The following is a 23,864-nucleotide window of genomic DNA, read 5'->3' as shown; positions in this document are numbered from 1 at the left end:
CCCCCTTGAAGACACAAGGCGCTTTATCAACGCTTTCTTGTTCAGCAACACGTTTTCGTCTGCAAAAAACTAGAGGTTTAATAATTTACATTCTTACATTTAGATCGTTGATAAAGTAGCACACCGTCATAAAACTCGATTCTTAAAATTTTCTCGTAACCCAAATATGCTAAATCTACAATTTTAATAAACAATTCTAATAATTTATTCTCAGACGATTACTATTTCGATTAAAATTTTATTGTAAACAATGAAACAATATATCAAATATTGAGTTCATACCTTATTTATTTATACACAATCACATAAAGTAGAATAAATTTCAAATGACAACATTAATGTGTTCGTTTGAAATCTATCATAATTAACATTAAACACTATGTAAATCCGTACGGTGAATTTGAAGTTTATTTGTCTCGTTTTTCTAAAACAACACAAATATATTTGAAATATATTAATCCAAATGCAACCTAAAAGTTTGTTAAGGTCGAATTAGAGTTTACAGAGGAGGTGAAAAAACTCTTTAAAAGATTTTGTGATTAAAAGAGCTACAATAGCTCATTCTTGAAATGTTCAAAAATGAACCGGACACAGATAAATTAAATCGAGTTTGGTTTTAAAACCAACAAAAAGAAACCTCATAAATATATGAAAAAGTTTACGAATGTCTATAAAAGTCTTGCAAAAGGTCTACAAGAATCAATGAAATTTTGTTTTCAAATACGTGAGATTATGTGTAACTCAATAAGCCATATGTCTAAAAATTAATATTGCAATCATTAGATTAACGTAATCTACCATCAGAGTCATGTTGTCACCTAGTGGAGAATTTTATATTAAATACTTACTATCTTGCGATACTATAGACGCTTTATAACATTAAGCTCCATTGCTAGAAAGTATTCATAAAAAAACCTCCACTGTTGCTGAAATGGACTCACCAAAAGCTACTGGAATCCTCATTGGGGTCCTCCTAGTATGTTGCTTCATGCTTCAAGCAGGAGATGCGAGAATGATCTCCTATGATGCCTTACAACGAGGGAATCCCATAGATCCACATGGGAACAATTCGGTGCCAACCGAGTATAATAGAGGCTGCCTACCATCGAATCGCTGCAGAGGTGGAGATGGACATGGTTGATGGCTCAACGATAAACTTAAGTCCTAATAAGCTCGATTGTGTTACTGATCACCCATTTTCCAAACAAAATCATGAAATAAAGCATCTCGATAATCTGAGTTTTGCATTCATGATGTTTTCAAATATTGTGTTTGTTAGCAAATAATAACCTGTTTCAGTTTGTTTCGTTCATCTCATCTTTACATCAATTTGTGCAACTACATTCTAGCTTCACGAAACAAATCTAATTAGACATGCATCCGATACATAGCCACACTTTTCAAATGGACGATACACTTTAGATTTCCTCACGCAATGCCACATGAGTGAATTTCATTCTTTTGATTTTTTTTCTCTAAACCCAAAAAAAAAAAATACATTTGAATTCGTCGATCCAAATCTAATCTAAATGTATTGTGTATTCAATGTAGGCTATTGGATGCCTTTCAATTATTTTTGTAGATTTTAAAAGTTGAGAGGTATTCAATCAAGACTTTTACATATTCCATAAAAGTCTAGTGATATTCAAAATAGATTTATGTAGAGTTTTAAAATCAAATTTTATTCAACTCCGATTTTAAAAACTCTACAAAAGTCTAGAGTCATTCAAAATATCAATGAAATTTTAATAACTCCATGAATTTCACTAACATATAAACATTAAATCTTAAAGAACTATAATATCACAAAAAATATCTTTGGTCTGACCAAAAGATTTTTAAAGTTTGTAGCTCACATATTTTTCTCTCTTTCTGGCCTCATATCTATCTCCTCTCCATCTTATTCCCTCTTACCTTCAAAATGTATCTCTTTATGTATTCGAATTAATTATCTCTTTTAATCTTCATTTATTTTTTGCTTTTTGGCGGATTCAAGTACAAATACTTTCTAAAATATTTAAATTTACTTATTTTTGTAATAGTTTAAAATCAAAACAAAAATTACTAATGTTGTAGAAATTTTGAATTTTATAATCGATTTTGTGATTTTTAATCTATGACAATGATTTCAATATTAAATAAAAATAAAAGATGATCCAAAAAAATAATAATACGACTTAATTCTTAAATATTTGAACAGTCCAACAATAAAAATGAAAAAAATAAAATCAAGATTGTAAGGACTGTGTATTGTATTATCGTAAATCTTATGTTGATTATCGATAATTCATGAAATTATCATGTGATAACGTATATGACGTATATCATGACGATGAAAGTGAGAAAATAGTTGGTGATAATGAAAGATTGTATTGGAAATTGATTTGTGCTTGAAAAATATGCTGAACCATGTTACGGTTTTTAAGCATAATTATCTGAGTATTAGTCCAAATTAAATGAGACCAATTGCATTGGAAAGCTAATACATAGCACTAAAACTTTCATGTTTTGAGTATTGTCCAAATCCATTTGGAAATAGGGGCAAAATCATTCCGAAGTGTATCGTGTGCATTGCAGTTTCTGCACTGACATATTTTGGGAGAATGAACATAACTCTCGCATCCAATATCCAAATGGAGTGAGGTTGGTGACAAATGAAAGCTAAGACATAGAGCTACAACTTTCATGTTGACCACTTTTGCTAAATTCGAAACCTAAAATAGCGTTTCGGACAGAACAAGTCGTGCTAGGGTGCAACAGTTTGCACGCCCCAGCGCCGATACATCTGTTGCACAATATTTGAGGTTGATAAGAATGAGTTTTTACGATAAATCCTTCTTTCTTCCTTTGAAGCTTCGAGAGAAATAAGTTGGAAATCAATTTCTATCGTACGAAATCACCTCAAAACGTTGCCCAAACTTGGAACAAATTATATATTCGGAATCCTCGCGTCGAGAACTTCTTTTTGAGGTAAGGATAGCTTCCTTTTGAGGTAAGTTTCTTCTAGTTTCAGCACCTCTAATTATTGAAGTGCTGTAATAGCATGTATATGAAGTCGAGATTCATATATGCGATAGAATAACCGACAAGAAACTCGTATTCGAAGTCGGAATTGAATTATGTTATTATTTCGATTTGATATGAATTTTCAAAGTTTCAAAAGATATTTGAAACTTATATTATTGAATTTGAATGAAATTATTGATTGAAATAAATATGTTATTGATGTATATAGATATTTTTACTGAAATCTAAAGCTACATCAACTGAAAACGAAGAATTGAGGTATGTTGCGACCGGGTAACATACGACATGTATCTGTATCATATGATATATGTTTGATTGATTGGATTGAGAATACATGTCTATATGCCTTATTTGTTGAGTTTATGTGGTATACATGACATGCACGTTGAGCTATGATCATTGGATACCTTGATATGATTGGATTTGATTCTGGGGTTTGTGAACATGATGCTATGTTTGGCATTATGTGGCCTTTAAAGCATCGTCATTAGTGGCCCCGATGATTGATTGAGATTTGGGATTTGATGGCGCTTTGTCGACGCTATCATATGAGTATCCCTGATTGAGGCCGGTGTGCCAGCTCGAGCATTGATTTGATAGCGATTCGATTGATTCTGATATATGCTCAGTGGATGGGCATTTGACATGATACATCTACGACATACATGCATTGCATATCATATATCATTGTTTAGATACTTGTTGTATATATTGTGGTTGTTTCAGACTGAGCTTTGCTCACCCCAGATGTGGCTGTTGTTGTCTTTGTGTGTGGACAATGATAGGTACTCCAGGATATCAGGAGACCGAAGAGGGTACTTCTGGAGGGAGTCATAGTTTGAGCTGAGGTTTAATGGTCTTTCCCAGTATATGTATATGTATCTATATACCGGGGCATGTCCCGAGGATATGAGTTGTTTGTATGTGGTTGGTTTTGATTATGTGTAGGCATGTTTTATGATATGAGATGAAATACTATTTTTAGTATTCAAACAAGATGTTTTGGGCTCATTGTAAAGAAAATTTAAAATCGTTTTTCGCTGTAATTAATTAACCCTAATCAAATTGCATTGTAATAACGATTAGGAGATAAGAGCCCCACAAAGATTTTATTCTATAATTTATAGATAATTTTTTTTATATAATTGATATAATAATTTTTTTTGTTTTAAAAAATTAACTGTTATTATATTTATTTATGAATTTCATACTTTGAACCTTTCAATATCTAGAAACTTACTTTGAAAAGCTATTGAATGCTGAGTTTGTAAAAGCCCAAATGATCAAGAATTGTTGTAGCACATGCTTAAAGACTTGAAGTCTTATTTGATCAATGTGGGGATCAATTGTGTTACTTCATTTTCCTTCATAATTACTCGTAAATTGATAGAAAAAATCATTCCGATAAGATTTTTAAGTTGATTTGAGTGTATGTTACGAGTTTCAATAGAACAAAGATAAGTTCTGCTAAAGCGGGTTTTTTCAAAGTGTTTGTAACTACCAAAATCTTCTGGTGATATACTTTCAAAAACGAAAGAATGAGTGACATATGAGTATTTGATCTCCAAACAACCAAAAACTACTGTTTGTGTAGCTTTTTATCAGTTACCTAGCTTAATCAACCACAACACTAATCACATTATTGTTCAACTTAAGTTCATCGTGTCACTTTTAGCGAAATCATATTTTGCTTGGCTCGTACTTGATGAGATTGTTAATCATTAAATGCATTCATGCAAATGAAATTATGTAAATGTTGTAGCTAAGCAAGTAAACTGTGCTTCTTGTTTAAGTTCTTGTATTGTCTCAAATTCTGAACCAATCGTGTCTTGTAAACAGACGCTAAATAAAACTATATGCCGTGCTGAGTTCTTTTATGTTTCTTGAACTGTGAGGTTCACATTATAACTTAGGTAAAACCGCCTTGACCAATATTTTGATCTGCAAGTATAATATTCAAGTTAATGTTGTGTTGTAATTCATTTCTGGGCACCAACCTTGTGGGGCATTAGCATAGCCAATTTTGCTGGCTTCAGCAAACCACCTGAGAAAGTTTCATATCCCCAGCAAGTTGGTGAGTGATGTTTGATGATCTTTTGTACTCTCAAACTTTTGGACCTGTGAACATGACATAATGGATCATCTTCTGTCTCTTTCCATAGACGGTTTTTAGTTACTTCTATTTAGGCTATGGTGGAACTGGTTTTTTTCCATCTCATGATTAATTTTGTGCAGCTGTTACAGCAACTGGGCTAATATGGTCGCGTTACAGCACAGTTATTACTCCGGTAAGTTCAATTAGATCTGCACACTAGTTTTTTATTATGTTTTTGTGAGACTAGATAATAACCAATTTATTAAAATGTCATTCTTTCCGTGTAAAGTATATTCTTCAACTCGCATCTAGATACCAAATTACCAATCTCTGTTGTATTTCGGTTCAAGTCATACAGAAGTTTCAGATAAAGCAAGTCCTGACAGCTAAAACATTAGTACCACAGAGTCGAACTATTTAGTGGAAATCCTATAAAACCATCTGAATCAGAATCCTATGAATCCATCCTAATTTTGTCTTCACCTCTATCTTTTGTTCTAAGCATTGTTAAATACATTTTATTTAGACATTTTGCACGAAATGAACAAAATAACCGAGGAGAAGCCCCTTTTATTTGAAGAGCTGTCAAGATCATTCACATAAATTTCAGCAGGCTCTGCCTTTGATATGCTACTCCCTTGACCCCGAGAGTTGGGAGATTTGGCTCACCTTATCCATACTTCCAAGTTGTTGATTGGCATGGGGTTGAATGTCCTGGGTTTGGTTGGCTGGCTGAGAGACGTCGGAGCTTGCAACTAGAAGAAGATGGGTTGGTTAAAGAAAAATGTTCATTTTTTAATTCCATCATAAAAAACACTTTTAAATTTCCCAAAAATAAATTAATTAATTAAAGCACAATCTTTCGTTAGCTTATTTTTAATTCTGATAAAAAGTAGTATTAATTACAAATTATTTTATTTATTTGGCACTTAAAAATAAAAAATAATAATCTTTATTTTTAACTTCTTAATATTAATTTATAAAATTTACTCCTGGATAATTGATTCAAATAATGTTATTATATATGTATGTAAGTGATAAAATTGTTTACACGGAATAAAAAACCTTAGATTAATTTGTTTATTGAAACTAACAATTATTTTGTTATTCTTATTATTTTTATTGAGCGAATTATTATTATTTTTTATTAGCTTTATTATTTGTTATCATCCGTTTTGAATAGGCAGTGAAATTGTTAAAGCCATTGGCATGGCAAGCAGAAGAGCAAAATCCCTAACCTAATTTTTGTTTTTTCTATTTCAGTTTTCAGTTATTTCAGTTTTATGGAAACCCAGACAGCTCAATTCCGGAACCCTCTCCGTTCATCTATTCCATTTATTCGATCCTCTAAAATCCGTTCAGTTGCATCAATTTCGACTCCCTTTTCATTCAAAATCTGTTGTCCAAGCTGGATTTCTTTCGAAATTCATCATTCTCACGCACTCTCGAAGAGAAATTTGCAGTTCATAAATAACGTAGTGAGACTTGAGAGTAAAGGGAGCATCGATGTAGGAGAAGATAATCCCGTCTCAGAAATTAAAAAGAAAAATTTGGCGGTTTTTGTATCTGGCGGAGGCTCCAATTTCAGGTCTATCCATGAGGCAGGTCTTAGTGGGTCTTTTCACGGTGATATCGCTGTTCTAGTCACCGATAAACCCGGTACTTTTCATGTAAAATTTCAGCAATTGTTCGCGCTGATGCGGCATGCATTGTAGTTGATTCTTAATCGGCCAAAGATCTCAATTTTATCACGATTGGTCCACATTTTGAGATCGATTACTTTCATGGCATGATTGTTTTCATGATTATTAAACCCAACTCTATTTCTGTGGTCACATTTGATACAGAATGTGGAGGGGCGGAGTTTGCCCGTGAGAAAGGTATCCCTGTTTTTATTTTTCCTGAACGGAAAGATGCTCAAGAGGGTTTGTCTGCAGAAGACCTTGTAATTGCTCTGAGGTCAGATCTTTATTTTCTGAGAGCACAAAGTTTTGTGGCACTAGTACTTGTTGTTTGATGCAGATGAGGGCCGCATATAAGGAGAATAATGGCCCATTCCAGTGAATAATCTTCGAACTTGATTATTAAAATTTTTTAAAACTATAAGTTCTGCCTCCTATATGATAAGTTGCCACCTCAAGGGTTTTCAAGAATTGACTTGTCTTCAAGATAAATAAATTAATATGTAGCCACATAATTCGTTGGCATTATGGCTTAAGTTTGAGTTATCTATCCGATTTGGCTTTAGTCTTTTTTATTTGAGTTCTTTCACTATGTTTTCTCCATGTGATTTCTGATTCTTTATATTTTTTGGCTTACTGTTATGTATTGTTACCATCTTGAAGAAAAGCAGAAACCAATTTTCGCCCCCTTTTCTAGCAAAATATCATCAAGCATTCCCATTCCATTTTCTGCTGATTTATCTTATTGAGTTTAGTTTCATATTACCTCTGAACAGATCCTACAAGGTAGATTTCATTCTTTTGGCTGGTTATCTCAAACTTATTCCCACTGAGCTGATCCGAGCTTTTCCAAAATCGATATTGAATATTCATCCATCACTTCTTCCAGCGTTTGGTGGCAAAGGATATTATGGTAAGAAGGTGCATAAAGCAGTAATTGCTTCCGGAGCGAGGTATGAAGCCTTGGTGTTCTTTCGAGTATTGTTGCTGCTGAATACTTGGGGAATATTAATCTATATCAGGCCAATAAAAGATTTGATTGTGCTTGGTTTGCAGTTTTTCAATTTTCTTATGATCATCATTTTGATTTCCACCATGCCTTCATATCTAACCAATAGTGTTTATAAACTCCCTGCTGCAGAAGTTCTAAAACCAGCACGTTGACCTCCTTTATCATCTTATCTTTTTTTATATAGGTATTCTGGTCCTACAATCCATTTTGTAGATGAACAATATGATACGGGTCGTATCCTTGCCCAAAGGGTAGTTCCTGTTCTTGCGTATGACACATTTGAAGAATTAGCCGCAAGAGTTCTCCATGAGGTTTCTAATTAATAATGAACTACTAGACCTCATACTTTCTCATACATTCAATTTTATTTGCTGTCGTATCAAACTGTTTGAATACGATACTAAACTGTCTGAAGGACAAGAAACATAGATGCTATGCCTTTCTTAATGCCTGTAAAAAAAAATCCTGGTTGGATCAATTTTTACGTTTCCGTGGTTTTATAAATTATACTTACACACACAATTATTTTTGTGACAGGAGCGCAGATTATATGTTGAGGTAGTCTCAGCATTATGTGAAGATCGGATCGTCTGGCGCGAAGATGGTGTCCCTCTCATCAAAAGCAAAGAAAATCCTCATGATTATACTTAGGCTATGATTAAGAGAGAAATGATAAAAAGAATGATTGAAGTAGAAATATAATATATAATGATAAAATAATATTATGTCCGGCGGCAGGGTTGGCGGTCGGCCGGCGGCAGGGGTTGGCGGTGGGCGGTCGGTGGAAGGAAGTGGTGGTTAGTTTGAATTTAGGAGAAGGGTAAAATTGGAAAAATAGGATGGATTAAGAGTGATATAAATAATCCTAGATGGTGAGGAGTTCTACCTAATATAACCTAATCATTCATAGGAGGTATAGACTTGGTTAAATAATCACCCGTACCATCACCCCTACCAAACGCCCCCCTAGCGTCTTGATTATGCTTATGAACTTCGTCAACAATCTTGATAGCGTGTTGTAGCGCTAGATGACCATTAGTACTCTTTGTACACTTTAGGGCAGTGGACTTTTTTGTGTATCATTTTTTATCGAAAAAATAATTTTTATAGATCAAAATGATTAAATACAAGTACAATGCATGAAATCTTGAAAGAGTAGGATAAATGTCCATCAAAAGATCCTATAGAAGCCACCAACTCATCTCTAATACTCAGGATTTTCTTCAGTATATGATTTCTTTTTTTATTTTCGATGTTCTGAGGTGCTACCGCCTACCTTAGCCATTTTTTTAAAAAAAAAGAATTTTAACTCCTCCCTGATGCTGAGGTTTTTTGACGATAGAGATCTAAGCATTCATGTTTTCTCCAAATGCTTTTGATTCATGTAGACTCTCAATTTCCACTCATTAGGTTGGGCACCATCATTTACTTTTCAAATTTCGGTTTAGACTTTGGATTTAAAAATATTACTCGAGTTGTGAGTCACTATAATATATGGAGAAACTAATATTTTATATATTTTTATAGAATAAGTCTCTTGTGAGACGATCTCACAGATCTTTATCTGTAAGACGGGTCAATCTTACTGATATTCACAATAAAAAATAATATTTTTTCATGGATGACCTAAATAAGATATATGTCTCACAAAATACGATCCGTGAGATCGTCTCACATAAGTTTTTGTCATTTTTATATTTTATGAAAGCAACTCATTATCTCAAGATAAAAAGATTCATATTTTTCCGTATTATTATTATAGGAGATGAATTTCACCCCATCCCACGTATAAAAAGCCTTGGAAATAAATAATCGGCGTAAAAGTGGAAAGGTGTCAGATTCGAATCAAAGCACATCCAATAAAGACCGAGGTTTATTGAAGTCAAAAGGTACAGTTTAATAACATGAATCACAGCTCTTAAAATACGTGTCGATGTTTTAGCTTCCACAATCCCCACCATTATCTAATTCGAATCGCATTTCCCCCACAAACTGAGGTGGACCACTAGACACGAGTACCTAAACGGACACAAAATGAACCCAATAGCATCATCCAGAAACAGAAACAGACAGAAGGATGTTAAAAGATAGATGATAGCCGTAAAATTCAACCTAATAGGCGAAATAGTAGGGTTGGTGCAAGATTGTAAACACCCCGTGCCAACTTAACTGACGAGCCCACCTACTCCCGTTCATATTTTTTTCCTTATTTATAGGAAACTGCCCAGTTCGTCAAGTTTGAGTCTTTGGGGTGGTAAAAACAAAAGAATCCCTGTACTAGATCATACTTTTTCCAAGTTTGATTAGATAAAGGAATCGGAGGCATCTTGCTACTGGAAATGGCTCGAGTTGTGTTTGCTGCCATGTTTCTTCTGGTTGTTGCTTGCTGTGGGACGGAGGTTTTATCCCAGAGACACCATGTTGTCGGCGGGGACGATGGTTGGAGCTCCGATTTGAACGTCAGCTCCTGGTTGGCGGATCGGGTTTTCAGGGTCGGTGACAAAATATGTAAGCATCTCGCCTCTTTCGGTCTTGTTTTCTTAAATGTTCTGTTTCCATTATAGATGGATGGGTGTGTTCAGTATTTGGTTTCCTTGGGAATATTGTTAAGCTTAAACCAGAGCTCACCACTTTACTTTCACACTTCCATGAGTTATGGGAAAATCTAGATTCAAGCTGAGACTGAGGTGACGATAACAGGGTTTAGGTACCCGGCAGAGGAAGATACCATTGCAGAGCTTCAAAGCCTGGAGGAATTCGTATCCTGCGATATCACAAACCCCATCAGAATGTATACTGATGGACTAAATGACGTTACACTGGAGAAGGAAGGTACCAGATACTTCACAAGTGGAAACGTCGTAAACTGCAAAAATGGGATGAAGTTACCCGTCCCGGTTCAGCCTTCTCCAGACGAGTCTGCACCACCAACAGAACCGGTGCCTTTGCCCCCCATTCATCCAGCACCTGTACCACCATTGGTGCCAACACCTCCGGGGCCGGTTCCAGTCGAGCCTCCGTCCGCAAGTCCACCTCCATACGAGCCTGCCCCACCCACACAACCGGAGCCTTTGCCCCCCGTTCATCCAGCACCTGTACCACCATTGGTGCCAACACCACCGGAGCCGGTTCCAGTCGAGCCCCCGTCCGCAAGTCCACCTCCATACGAGCCTGCACCACCCACACAACCGGAGCCTTTGCCCCCCCTTCATCCAGCACCTTTACCACCTTTGGTGCCAACACCACCGAAGCCGGTTCCAGTTGAGCCCCCGTCAGCAAGTCCACCTCCATACGAGCCTGCCCCACCCACACAACCGGAGCCTTTGCCCCCCTTTCATCCAGCACCAGTACCACCTTTGGTGCCAACACCACCGGAGCCGGTTCCAGTTCCGCCCCCGTCCGCTGTTCCACCTCCACCACCCTCTGCAGCCACCACCCTTTCGAATGTGCTCTCTTTTGCGTATTATGGGTTGTTCCTTTTCTACTTTGTTCTGTAGGCTTTTATTTTAACCAGCCACGAATAATGTCTTTTGCTTCAAACAAGTAGTTTATCTCTTTGTATTTGTTTAAAACACGTCAATGTAAAACGACTTCTGCCTGGAGATGGCAGAACTTTTTGCTTCCTTCGGTGAAATAACTTAAATTTTATTGAATTGATGTTCACTGAACATGTGGCTGGAAGGAGACTTTTGAACCCCCACAATGGAGCAAATAGTTTGAATCGGGAATAGAGAAGGAGACCTTTGAACCCCACACTGAGACACAGGAGGAATCTTGTTCCTGAAAAAAACACGCGGTGGCGGGTCACATTTGAAACTACAGGTCCTCTTCTATATAAGCATTTTAGAAGTTTCCTTGCATGATTACTTCGCATTTTATGAACCGACGAAAAATAGCACATCTATACCATCACTTTAGTACCTATATTGTCAAAAAAACAATTATTGGTAAAAGGTTCTGTAAAATTAATTTTAATATAATTATGTACTAACAGATATGTACAAAATATATGCCAACAATTTCTGGCATTTAATTAATTCTAATTTATTAGAAGGATTAGCTTCAGACTTTCCACAATACATTAAATAAATGCCTTTACTTTGAGAGGGCAAAAATGCTGACTTGAAAATAGAAGTTCGCATATTTCAAAGTAGTAATAATAATAAATAAATAAATATTTGCTACTTGTGAGGTGTAACCTGGGTGTTGACGTGGATTATCGAATACCACGACCATTAATCCAAAGGTTATAAAGAGACACATGTGTTTTTCCACATAACCCACACATTGCATCACACAGAAGAAAAAAATTGCGGTCCCTTTCGAAGGACTAAGGTAATATCTTAGCATGAACAAATCTACTATTACAGTGATTTATTTATTATTACTTATTATTTAGTTTCTCTGAATGAGAAAGGAAAGATACAGAAGAGAGACACAAGTGTTAAAACTACTCATCTGTCCCTCATAACCACATAGTTGGCCCCATTAGTCTTCTGTATCTTTGATATTCTTCTCAATATAGCTGCAAATGCATCCTTATCCTGCATTACAAAATTTAACTTTAACCACTTAATGGATTTATTCACTGCTTAAGATATCCGAAACCATATTCAAGTCGAATTATGTCATCCATCCAACATATATTTTAAATATTTTTAACAAAAATTGACCGAACTTTTGAGGTCCAACTAAATTTTGAACATTTACTCGACAAAAATTGCTATCAAACTCCTAATTGAGCCAAATGCGAATCTATACTGATTTCATTTTTCAAATGTCGTGCTGGATTTGAGCTAGAGTTTGAACAAGACAAATGACAAATATTCAGCTCAATTTGGTCATTAGCTACCCTAATCACCAACCAGCCATTGTGGAGTATGAGCTGCAAAATTTGTTTGATGGGAGTTCATAGGTCCAAGGAACCGAAAAGAAAAAGATAAGGAAGTTCCAAGGATGCACACGACAACTCCTAAATCAAGGGACATGTCGAGGGTGCACTGAAATAGACACAAACTGCAAAAACATACATTACCTCTTTCAGTTTTAGCCTGGATTTAAATTTGGCTACAAGATCTTGTGTGGTCACTGGAGCCTTCTGCAACAGAACAGCCCTGATTTCATCTTCAGTAACAGGTCCAGATTTGGATGGTACTGGTGGAGATAGGCATTTAGGAGGTACGCTACTCTTTGTAACCACCGCAGTTTCATCTTTCACGGGTTTTACTTCCTGAATCCCGATTTATTTTTTTATAGAGATGAAAGAGTAAAAGATTATGTAGCCTAAACTGTGATGGATGCATTTAATAATACAATTAACAATATACTTACATGTTCCGTTTTCACTTTCTTCAGGGGTGCGCCATTAGGTGTTTTTGAATCCTCGCCGTTACTTTTTCTTTTACTCTTTGAAGATTTTGATGAGGAGGGTGTCACACGACCTGTTCCAGAAGTAGTTGCTTTTGGTGGAGTGCTGTACTCAGCCGGCTTTTCAATAGGAACTTCCTTCTTCGGAACAAGTACAGGAGAAATATCATCTTCCATCTAATCACACAAACAAAATTATATTCTCAAAGAGCCAAACAAATTAAGTATTAGCCAAGAAGTAATAATCTGTTCAATCAGACAGACAGCGATGAGTGACCAAACACACCACATATGGTCATTAGGAAAGAAAATAATAATTAAAAAATAGATGAAAAGTGGATAATCATCCAAACTATAAGTTTCAGGTGTGAAAGTTTCTTCACCAACAGAAAAAGCCCACAAATTGTTTATGAACTTCATGAATTTTGCTTTAAATTTCACAATGAGAGACTATCCACAGTTATGCCAAAGGATTCTTAATTTCTAAAAAACACAATGAGATGATTAAAACCTTACATCAACATCTTCATCGTCGTCGTCGTCGTCGTCATCCTCTGTGTCTGAATCATTCATCCCATTAGCTCGACCGAGCAGTTTCTTCAGCTCTTTTCCAGATTTGCTTAGCCCTCCCTCCTCCTCATCTGCTTCATCCTCATCCTCGTCATCCTAAGGAAAGAGATTGATATTATAGTAACCAATAAAACAATTACAAATTAGCATGAAATATAAAAACTATCAGAACATTCTAAAGAATAACCTGCTTGATTTCTGGTGGAGCAGGAATTTCAGGGGCCAAATCTTCACGTTCCTCAGGATCATTTCCAACTGCTTCATCATCGTCTGTAAAAATTTCTTCATGTTCCCAATCATCCCCTATGGAAAATGAAAAAAACTTTTAAAAAAAGGAAATCAAAGTATTAAAAGCAATAAAATACGACATGGTAGCTCCAGATTAAGTGGGATGTATTCAATTCAGAGTTTTGATGATTTTTAATGACTTTTTCAAATGATAGACTTTTATGGATTTGATAAATTTTTATTGACTTTTACAGAATCTCACAGGATTTATAACCAGATTTATGTAAACTTTTTGACATGATTTTTATAGACTTCTGTGAATTTTTTTTTATAAATTTTGAGCTTAATTATAACATATTATTTTTTATTAATTTCTTTGAACAAATAATTAATTGACCTATATAACATATTCAGTTTGAAATAGTTTATCAATATTTATATTAATTTACTAATTTAAAAATTAAATCATTTAATCCTTACATGTGTATATATGTGGGTTTGTATGCATGTTTGTAAATTTTTTAAAATACATCAATTGATTAATCTGTAACCTTGTTTTTGAATTGATAATATACACGTGAAAAGAATATTATTTAGCATTACGTGGATATAATTTTGTACAAAAATATCATAGCTTACATATTAATTGAAAATGCTAAAAAGAATTTTAAAAATCATGGTTGTTGCGAGACTATTAAATTATTAAGAATTAAGCGACATTTTTTTGGATCATCTTTTATTATTATTGAATATTACATTAATTTGTATAAATTATAAATTAAAAATCACAAAATCAATTCTAGAATTCAAAATTTCCTATGATATTAAAATAAAAAATTATTAAATGAACAATCATCCAAAAATAAAAATTTTGAAAAGTAAAGATGAAAATATATATATAGATACACTTTGAAAAATTTGAGAGAGTGACGAGATAGATGAAAGGAGAGAAGATAAGAAGAGAGGTTATGTGAAGCGACAGAGGCATGACGTTTCTCAAATAGGCATGACAAAGATTGAACAACTCTTTTGAATCTTCAGGGTGACGACCTTGACCAGTGAATTTTTGGAGATGATAACGAACACCTCTAAAAGGACCCAAGAATTGACGTCGATTTGCATATCCACAATCCACTAAAAAAAATTACCTATCGAACAGTATTTATAGAGTCAAGTAACCAATGGATAACATATATAATCTTGAAAAATTACAAAATTTTAAAATAAGTAGCATATAGAACAAAAATATAAGAACAATCTTGTAAAAAATTTATTTATCTATCACATACCGTTTGATGCAAACGATAAACACCTGAAAGCCAGATGTACAAACTTCCCCATATCACATTATATGAAAAAATTTGGAGCACACACATAAACAGACAGAAACAAACAACGAATGGAACACAGAAAGAGATACATAAAAATCATAATATGTTTTTTTTTATAAAATCAATAATGATTCAAGAAAGAAATTATACCTCTGAAATTCGAGGAACCCTCGACTTGTCTTTAGAGAGGAGAAAAGTGTCGTCTTTGAATGAGGAAGAGAAATATATGGGTGATAAATATATTTTATTCAATTAAAAGTCTACCAAAATCTCTAGGTTGAGTAGAAGAGAATTTTTGAGTTTCTATAGATGTACCTAGAGTTTTAAGATTTGTACATAAAGAATTATATTAAAATCATTGTAAATCTATGGAAATATTGAATACCTATAGATTTTTATAGATTTTTAAAAAGTCAAGTTTGAATACCAGTAAACTTTTTAAGATTCTAGAAAAATCTAATTTGAATACCACTAAACTTTTATAGAGTTTATAAAAGTCCATGTTCAATACCCCTAGACTTTTATACTCTACAAAAGTCAATGAAAGTAATTAAATTTCCAAGATTGAATACACCCGCCTAAGAGAAGTTGATTTGTCCCAGACAAAGTTGAATAGTGGAAGTCAGGCTATTGAATAAATGAAGATGAGAGAACATGAAAGGCCCGGGGCTTAAATGCTTTGGCAGTGAATTTGTAGGATAACATATGGAAAACAGAACAACATTACCAAAACCATTTCTCAAGGGGAAAAATACCGCCGAATATCTGCACATGCAAACTTATAATGAACACAGAAAAGAAAGAGAAGAAAACCAAAATTGCTTCGTGTGTCAGTTTTGATGAAGCACTGACATTCTTCTAGTCTTAGTCCTAAACTACATTATCAAAACTGATTCTTACACTAAATCTTTATCAAAGGCATGCTACTGTTAAAACCCAAGAAAATAGCTCTTAATCAAACTATTAGCAGTAATGAAAAATTAAGAAACCATCAAGTCTCACCCTTTTCGATATCATCGTCATCAAAATCCAGGTCACCTCCCCTTGGCCCCTCCTCATCATCTTCCCCACTTTTTTTACTTAGCCCCAGCCGACTTTTTCTTAATGCCTCGTCTTCTTCATCTTCCTCTCCTCTATCTGAAATGTTGCCTTCAACATCATCCCCAGCAGTTTTTTTGCGTCCCTTCCCACCACCAGCTCCACTTTCCTGTTCATCAAACTTCTCAACTTCACCAAAGGCAGCAGCTCCATTGTTTGCTGCTTTCATCATCCATCTTTCGTAGCCATCAGCAGTTTTCCTTCTATTTTTCATCCTTTCTTCTGCCTCCTCCAAAGTGAGTTGCTTATACTGAGCTACTTTGTTAAAGTTGTACCTAAAATTGAAAGAAAGTATGAACCAACAAGCAGAAATTATGAACTCAAATGCAGAGTTTACAATGCATAGGAGAACAGTAATTTTCTACCAAGAACCAGCGGGAATAGAAAGAAATTCCTTTCCCTGAAGCATCAGAAGGTAATATGCAGCTGACTGTGATCCCTCTAGTTGACCATGGTACTGAGACTGTCCTGTTTCGTCCTCCAGCAGCCAAGGTCTATTTTTGAACTTCTCCTACGCAATACAATCATACGATGCTAGGAATCAGCTAGCGGATACAGATGAAAAGGGTTTACTGAGGAGACAACAAGTGATTGATTAAAATATTGCAAATATTTATCACCCTCAAGGCATTAGTCACTTGGCGTCCCTGCAGGCCTTCTTTCCGCAATGACCATTTATTCTCGGTCTTCTTCTTAAAATTTGGTACTCCTGTTGGAAATCTGCCAATAAAATGATTTTTGTTGCCACTGGAATTTGCCCGAACATTATATTCCTGTATTTGAGAAATAGCAGCCACCGTAAATATAAGAGAAGAATAGGTATTCAGCAATACATAACACAGGATTAAAAATGTAACCGTGGAATCCGATCCATAAATTATCCTTTCACTGTTAAGCCACCAAGATTTGATGTATCTATTTTTTTAGCTGATTAGGACTCTTGGATACACAAGGATTTGGTCACTGTACATATATGCGTATTCGAGAAACAAATGAAATTGTTCCAAGTTCGTAACAGATTTCAAGTTCTCATACGAGTAAGCTAATCCAGCTCTTTATGCAAAAAGTAGACAAAAAAACAGCATCAGAAAAAATTCAAATAGGTAGTCCCAGATTCCAAAGTCTTTTCCATGCGAATTAAAAATTTAAGTGAACCATCAACAAGTAAATGATTGCAGAGCAAAAGCAAGCAGTTTAAAAACTTCAAGAGCCAATTCACCATGAAATTTAAAATAAAAGGAAACAGATCGAGGTGGTAGTTGAAATAAAATCATAATTAGAAAGCAACAAAGTACAGTGTTTGGCATACAGACACAAACTCCACGCGCAACCGCATAAACAGATAAAGTGGCATTGATAAACTAAAATCAATTAGTTTTTAGCATCTTCTTCATCTAATTGATCCTGTGCTAGTGGATGAGGTGAGGGACGGACCCTAATCAAACGAGTGACAGGGGTTCCGCACTCGTAGCACCTGGCACGAGTCTCGACCATGGTTTTTCCGCAAGTCAAGCAAAGTGTCAGATGCTTGCAAGTGCTTCCATATAGATCCACCGTGGAACCGCAACCGCCGCATGACGGCTTCAATATCAAATCTAGAGGCATCCTCCTCCTCCTCCTCAATTCCGGTCGTCCTGCATCACAATCATTTATCCTGGATAATAATAATTAAGACACGGAGTATAAGGTTGATCGTAAACCGCGGACGAGACCTCGGGGCTTTGAGTTTGGTAACTCAAATTGGGAGAAATTGAAGCTTTTATATTCTCGATTAATTTCACAATGAAAGCATTAAAATATTATCCGTCATTAACAAATAAATATAAACATTTAATAAATAATTAATTAATAAAAAATAGTATTTTCATTAATGACCTTTTAACTTATTTTTATAAATTTAGAAAAACAAAATCATATATTTCAAATTCATCTTTTTGTATGTATAGATATTGTTTCATATTAATTAAAATGTATTTTAGTCCATTCAATGATAAATTTCTTGAAATTTTTTATTTTGTGTAAATAAATAAATTATAAATTTAAAATTACATCATTAATTTAATTATTAACAATAAAATTATAATCAAAATCAATATATTTTAACTTCATCCTCAAACACAATTTTAATTTTTTATTTGATAAGATTAGCTTCGTCCATTATTTATTTTCTTTTCTATATTTTATTTCTTTCTTTTAATATAAAATGTTAATTTACCTAAAAAGAACTTAAATATTAGACGTTTAGGCGGTCTAGGCGGCTCGATTTTTTTATATAAAAAAATTAAATTTAAAAATATTAATAAATTTTTTAAAAAAATGGTTGAACAAATTTATGCATATTTAGTTGAAACTAGTGCACCGACGCACGCGTTGCATGCTTGTATAATATTTTTTATAATTCATTTTATTTATATTTAAATAAAGATCAAAATATAATTATAAGAAATAATGAGGGACTACACTGTAATTTTGATATATAAATTAAAAAATAAATTGAAAAATAAAACGATAAAAAAATGATTTCAGTAAGAATTGAACATATAACCTAAACCTCAAATGACAATGATTCTATCGACTGAACTATATATAACTTACATTAAAATTTTAACATTTTATTAATATATATAATTAATAAAACAGACCATGACACCAAAGTTAGTTATTCTAAGTACATCAAACTTAATAAAGTAGTATAGATATATACACATAAACAATTTATAAACATTAATAAGTGTGGTTGAAAATATAATAAAGAAAATGTTGAACACATTTATGCATATTTTGATTAATTTTTTATTTTAATTTTTTTTATATTTTTTATAATTAATTAATATATTTTTAAGTTAAGCATCTAATTACTAGATGGTAGATGACATGTCCACCACTTTTTAGAACTTTGATTCTTAGAGATAACTTGTTTATTACAATTTTTATTATGTTCTCTGTTTTGGGAAATGGAATATTTATTTAGATACTAAATAATTTTGCAATGGTTTTTGTTTAAAATTTTTTTGCAATGGTTAGATCTATTCTATTTAATATAAATTTTACAAAGATTAGTTTCAAAATAAATAAATAAATAAAAGTAGTGTAATATTAACGGTAAATTTCAAAAAAATGCATCTGTCAATGTTTCAATTAGAATTCGGTACCTAGCTATAATTTTTTAAAAATCAGTACCTGACACATCTATACATTTAGTTTTAACTACCCATAAAGCAAACTTTACATTTTTACCATTTATTATTTAAATAAATATATTATTTTATCCACAAAAATTATATCATTTTTCTCCATTTAAAATATAATTTTAACAAAATATTGTTTCTCAATTATCATGGAATAAAAGTAAATACTTATTTTGACGTATAAAGTACCTATTATGGGGTTTCAGATACTTGATTTCGCTCTTTGAATACTCCGAATATATAAGAAAATACTATATTTTCGATCATTCACCATAAATTCAGTCGTTGTTGGTCTTTTCATGAAAAATGCATTAGGATGATTTATTCATGTCATTTTATTTTTTTAAAAAAAAAACATGGGTCATCATTCATCATGAAATAAGATTAAATATTTATTTTGACCAACAAAATACCTATTTTGGGGTTCCAAATGCTTGATTCTACTCTTTGAATACTCCATATGTGTAAGAAAATACTGGATCTTCAAGCTATCACAATAAATTCAATAATTGTTGGTATTTTCATTGAAAATACATTAAGATGACTTATTCATGTCATCTAATTTTTGAAAAAACACAGTTTCTCACTTATTGTTGAATTAGAAAAATTACTTATTTTGATCGATAAAATACCTATTTTCGTGTTCCAAATATTTGATTTGGCTATTTGAATACTTCAAATGTGTAAGAAAATACTTAAGTTTCAAGTAATATTACGTGAATTTTGATTGTGTTATTTGTGAAGTTAAACTGTGATACTTAAATTGGTACACATAGTATCTAATTAGAGTATATAAATACACGAATTTAACCCGTAAATACGAATATCCAATTATTTGAGGATGCCAAAATATAATTTGAAGTTAATATTAAGTGACACCGATGATGATATTCGTGAAGCAAAAATGTGATACCTAAATTAATACAAATAATACATAATTCGAGTTCATAAACACTTGATTTTACCCTTTAAATACTCAAATTCGATTGAGTATGTCAAAATATATAATTTGAAGATAATATTGAATATTTTTTGATGATGAGATTTGTGAATAAAAAACGTGCTACCTAAATTGGTACAATTAGTACCTAATTTGATTTCACATATACTTGATTTACCCTTTTAAGACTCAATTTTGATTATTTTGGGATATAAAAAATATAGTTTCAAGTAATATTGAGTGACTTTTGATGTGTCATTTGTGAAGTTAATTAGTGCAAAAAATATCTAATTCGAGTCTACCAATAATTTATTTTACTTCCTAAATGAGTAGTATTTTAATTTGAGTTTGCAAATACTTGATTTCGTAAATGAGATACTCATAATATGTATTAAAATACTGGATATTTGAAGTTCACCAAATGTTGGTATTTTTATGGAAGATACATTTGGATGACATATTCATCTCATTTAATAATTTTAAAAAAAAAATTCTCAACTAAGCATGAAAATTTCAAAGTACTTAGTTTTACTTGAGAATTACGTAATTTGAGTTTGCAAATACTTGATTTCGTAAATGAGATGCTCAAAATATGTATTAAAATACTAGGTATTCGAATAGGCAACGTAAGTTCACCAAGTATTGATATTTCCATGGAATAAGCATTTGGATGACATATTCATATCATTTAATATTTTTTCTGTAAAAGAAAAAAACAGATTCCCAAGTAAGCATAAAAATTTTAAAGTATTTGTTTTATTTGAGAAGTACGTAATTTGAGATTGCAAATATTTAATTTGGTACATGAGATACTCATAATATGTAATAGAATATTGGATATTCGAATATGCAACGTAAGCTCACCAAGTGTTTATATTTCCTTGGAAAGTGAATTTGGATGACATATTCATGTCATTTAATATTTTTTTGTAAAAAAAAAAACAATTTCTCAACTAAGTATTGAAATTTTAAAATACTTATTTTTACTTAAGAAGTATCTAATGTGATACCTGAATTAATACAAATAATACCTAATACGAGTCCACGGATACTTGATTTTACCATTTAAACTCAAATTCGATTATTTGATGGTGTCAAAATATATAATTTGAAGTCAATATTGAGTTGCATTTGATTATGAGATATGTGAAATAAAAATGTGATACATAAATTGTTACAAGTACTATATAATTATATTCTACTGATAATTGATTTTACCCTTTAAAAACTCAAATTTGATAATAAGTATAATGAAATAATATTGATGCATATAATGAATGATTACCAATAAATATTATGAAAGAATACTAATGAGGATGATATCAAATGAAGTATTGCATTGTCATTTAATGAATACCAACAAGTATTGTGAATGAATATTAATGATATTATAAATTAATACTCATAAGTACACAGAAAAAATATTAATAAGTATAATGAATAATTACCAATAAGTATTATGTCAAATAAGTATAATTGTCAAATAAGTCATTCAATGAATATCAAAAAGTATTGTCAATTAATATTTATGAGTATTTTATAAATCATTGATCCAAGAATCGGTAGATATGCTTAAAGTGCAAACTTCAAGCTCATTTACGAATTATGTTTATAATGCATCTCTCAATTAGTCCATGATGAATAATGAACTATGTTTATTTATTTAAATGATATGAATAATTATCATAATGAATTTTCCATGGAAATATTGTATATTCGAATATCCAGTATTTTAATGCATATTGTGAGTATCTCATTTACGAAATCAAGTATTTGCAAACTCAAATTAGGTACTTCTCAAGTAAAACTAAGTACTTTAAAATTTTCATGCTTAAAAATATATTAAATAAGATGAATATGCAATCCATGCTTAGTGATCGAGCAAGACTTTCATTGTAAAATTATTAGTAAAAATTCATAATATTCAAGCTCGAAATAATCGCAAGTGCACGATGTCAAGTAATAATATAGTAATGGACTTTCAATAATCGCAAGTGCACGATGTCAAAATGTTCCATGCTTAGTGATTGAGCAAAACTTTCATTGTCTAAGGACTGTATTTCTCAATTATTATTTTCAATTATTCAATTTTTAGCAGCGATACTTCAGATGATTGTTTACTACTACAATTATTAAATAAAAACTCAATGAAATGGTTCAAAGATTAATGATGAAATAAATAAGTTATAATGATTGATTAAAGTTCAATGAGAAATGAATTTGTTGGGAATCTCGGTTCACCTACCCCTCGTTAATCTACTTAATTCGTTAGACAATTATCTATGCTTTCGACGAGATTTCGTATCCAATTGAACACGCTCTCTCAAACTATGCCAAAATAATTCAACTCAGTGAAGTAATTAAATCTCTTTAATTATTTATCAATGGTGAATTGCATGTCGTTTTATTAAATCCCATAGCTTTTGACCTACTGGACTATGACTATCGACGTGTATCCGACTTCATATTTCTCTGTAAATTGTAAATCCACGGATTATGATATTCGTTCTTATCACGGGCTATTCTCTCGAAGAACATTGTCCGGAAATCTTCAAATCTTCGCTCTAAGCTATTTTCCTCTTTCAAAGCTTTGTGGCTGCTGAAAAGTCTTTGAACATGTCAACTAATTACATCTTGGATGGAAACGTGAGCACTTTGTGAACTTACGTTACATATTCGAATATCCAGTATTTTAATACTCATTATGAGTATCTCAGTTACCAAATCAAGTATTTTAAAACTGAAATTAGGAATTTTGCAAGTAAAATTAAGTACTTGAAAAAGTTCAATATTTGGTTGCGAATTTGTTTTTTTTTAACAATTAAAAAAACTATTAAATGAAATGAACATGTCATCCAAATGTCTCTTGGATGGAAATGCGAGCACTTGGTGAACTTACGTTGCATATTCGAATATACAGTATGATAATACCCATTCTGAGTATCTCATTTACCAAATAAAGTATTTTAAAATTGAAATAAGGTATTTCGCAAGTAAAACTAAGTACTTGAAAAAGTTTAATGATTAGTTACGAATTTTTTTATAACAATTAAAAAATAATAAATGAAATGAACATGTCATCCAAATGCATCTCGGATGGAAATATGAGCATCTGGTGAACTTACGTTACATATTCTGATATCGAGTATTTTAATACTCATTCTGAGTATTCATTTACCAAATCAAGTATTTTAAAATTGAAATTAGGTATTTCGCAAGTAAAACTAAGTACTTTAAAAGTTCAATACTTAGTTGCGAATTTGTTTTTCTTTTAAAAATTAAAAAAATATATTTAAATGAAATGTACATGTCATCTAAATGTATCT

General features: G+C 32.5%; 3 protein-coding genes across 4 annotated transcripts; 2 read left to right on the top strand and 1 right to left on the bottom strand.

Annotated features, from left to right (window-relative positions):
• The first annotated feature begins 6,297 nt into the window (after positions 1-6,297).
• LOC142526261 (phosphoribosylglycinamide formyltransferase, chloroplastic-like) lies at positions 6,298-8,768 on the top strand. The gene is made up of 5 exons (XM_075630523.1): positions 6,298-6,781; positions 6,970-7,081; positions 7,581-7,757; positions 8,001-8,127; positions 8,354-8,768. Exons 1-5 carry the CDS (start codon positions 6,406-6,408, stop codon positions 8,465-8,467), a joined length of 906 nt encoding a protein of 301 aa, XP_075486638.1. The 5' UTR covers positions 6,298-6,405; the 3' UTR covers positions 8,468-8,768.
• A 1,122-nt stretch (positions 8,769-9,890) lies between these two features.
• On the top strand, positions 9,891-11,439 carry LOC142526260 (uncharacterized). The gene is made up of 2 exons (XM_075630522.1): positions 9,891-10,324; positions 10,517-11,439. Exons 1-2 carry the CDS (start codon positions 10,156-10,158, stop codon positions 11,311-11,313), a joined length of 966 nt encoding a protein of 321 aa, XP_075486637.1. The 5' UTR covers positions 9,891-10,155; the 3' UTR covers positions 11,314-11,439.
• A 687-nt stretch (positions 11,440-12,126) lies between these two features.
• On the bottom strand, positions 12,127-18,164 carry LOC142526259 (transcription initiation factor IIF subunit alpha-like). 2 transcript variants are annotated; one of them, XM_075630520.1, is made up of 9 exons: positions 17,845-18,164; positions 17,031-17,183; positions 16,776-16,921; positions 16,315-16,685; positions 13,941-14,056; positions 13,700-13,849; positions 13,148-13,360; positions 12,852-13,046; positions 12,127-12,360 (listed from the first exon to the last, which is right to left on the bottom strand). In XM_075630520.1, exons 1-9 carry the CDS (start codon positions 18,013-18,015, stop codon positions 12,271-12,273), a joined length of 1,605 nt encoding a protein of 534 aa, XP_075486635.1. In that variant the 5' UTR covers positions 18,016-18,164; the 3' UTR covers positions 12,127-12,270. The 2 variants fall into 2 exon arrangements, with proteins under 2 accessions (XP_075486635.1, XP_075486636.1); XM_075630521.1 differs by having other exon boundaries at positions 13,706-13,849; positions 17,845-18,163.
• Positions 18,165-23,864: the final 5,700 nt, after the last annotated feature.

Source organism: Primulina tabacum, chromosome 15 (assembly GCF_025594145.1).
Source record: "Primulina tabacum isolate GXHZ01 chromosome 15, ASM2559414v2, whole genome shotgun sequence".
NCBI classification, from domain to species: domain Eukaryota; kingdom Viridiplantae; phylum Streptophyta; class Magnoliopsida; order Lamiales; family Gesneriaceae; genus Primulina; species Primulina tabacum.
This window is presented reverse-complemented; position numbering and strand designations above follow the sequence as displayed.

What these genes read in the sequence shown, in the direction of transcription:
- LOC142526261 (XM_075630523.1), top strand. Translation starts at nt 6,406, where the DNA reads ATGGAAACCCAGACAGCTCAATTCCGGAACCCTCTCCGTTCATCTATT. An exon ending in TCTAGTCACCGATAAACCCG is followed by an intron (nt 6,782 to 6,969) that starts GTACTTTTCATG and finishes CATTTGATACAG; the next exon opens with AATGTGGAGGGGCGGAGTTT. An exon ending in CCGCAAGAGTTCTCCATGAG is followed by an intron (nt 8,128 to 8,353) that starts GTTTCTAATTAA and finishes TTTTTGTGACAG; the next exon opens with GAGCGCAGATTATATGTTGA.
- LOC142526259 (XM_075630520.1), bottom strand. Translation starts at nt 18,015, where the DNA reads ATGCCTCTAGATTTGATATTGAAGCCGTCATGCGGCGGTTGCGGTTCC. An exon ending in CTGTCACTCGTTTGATTAGG is followed by an intron (nt 17,184 to 17,844) that starts GTCCGTCCCTCA and finishes TCTCAAATACAG; the next exon opens with GAATATAATGTTCGGGCAAA. An exon ending in CCAGGCTAAAACTGAAAGAG is followed by an intron (nt 12,361 to 12,851) that starts GTAATGTATGTT and finishes TTTGTAATGCAG; the next exon opens with GATAAGGATGCATTTGCAGC.
- LOC142526260 (XM_075630522.1), top strand. Translation starts at nt 10,156, where the DNA reads ATGGCTCGAGTTGTGTTTGCTGCCATGTTTCTTCTGGTTGTTGCTTGC. An exon ending in CAGGGTCGGTGACAAAATAT is followed by an intron (nt 10,325 to 10,516) that starts GTAAGCATCTCG and finishes TGACGATAACAG; the next exon opens with GGTTTAGGTACCCGGCAGAG.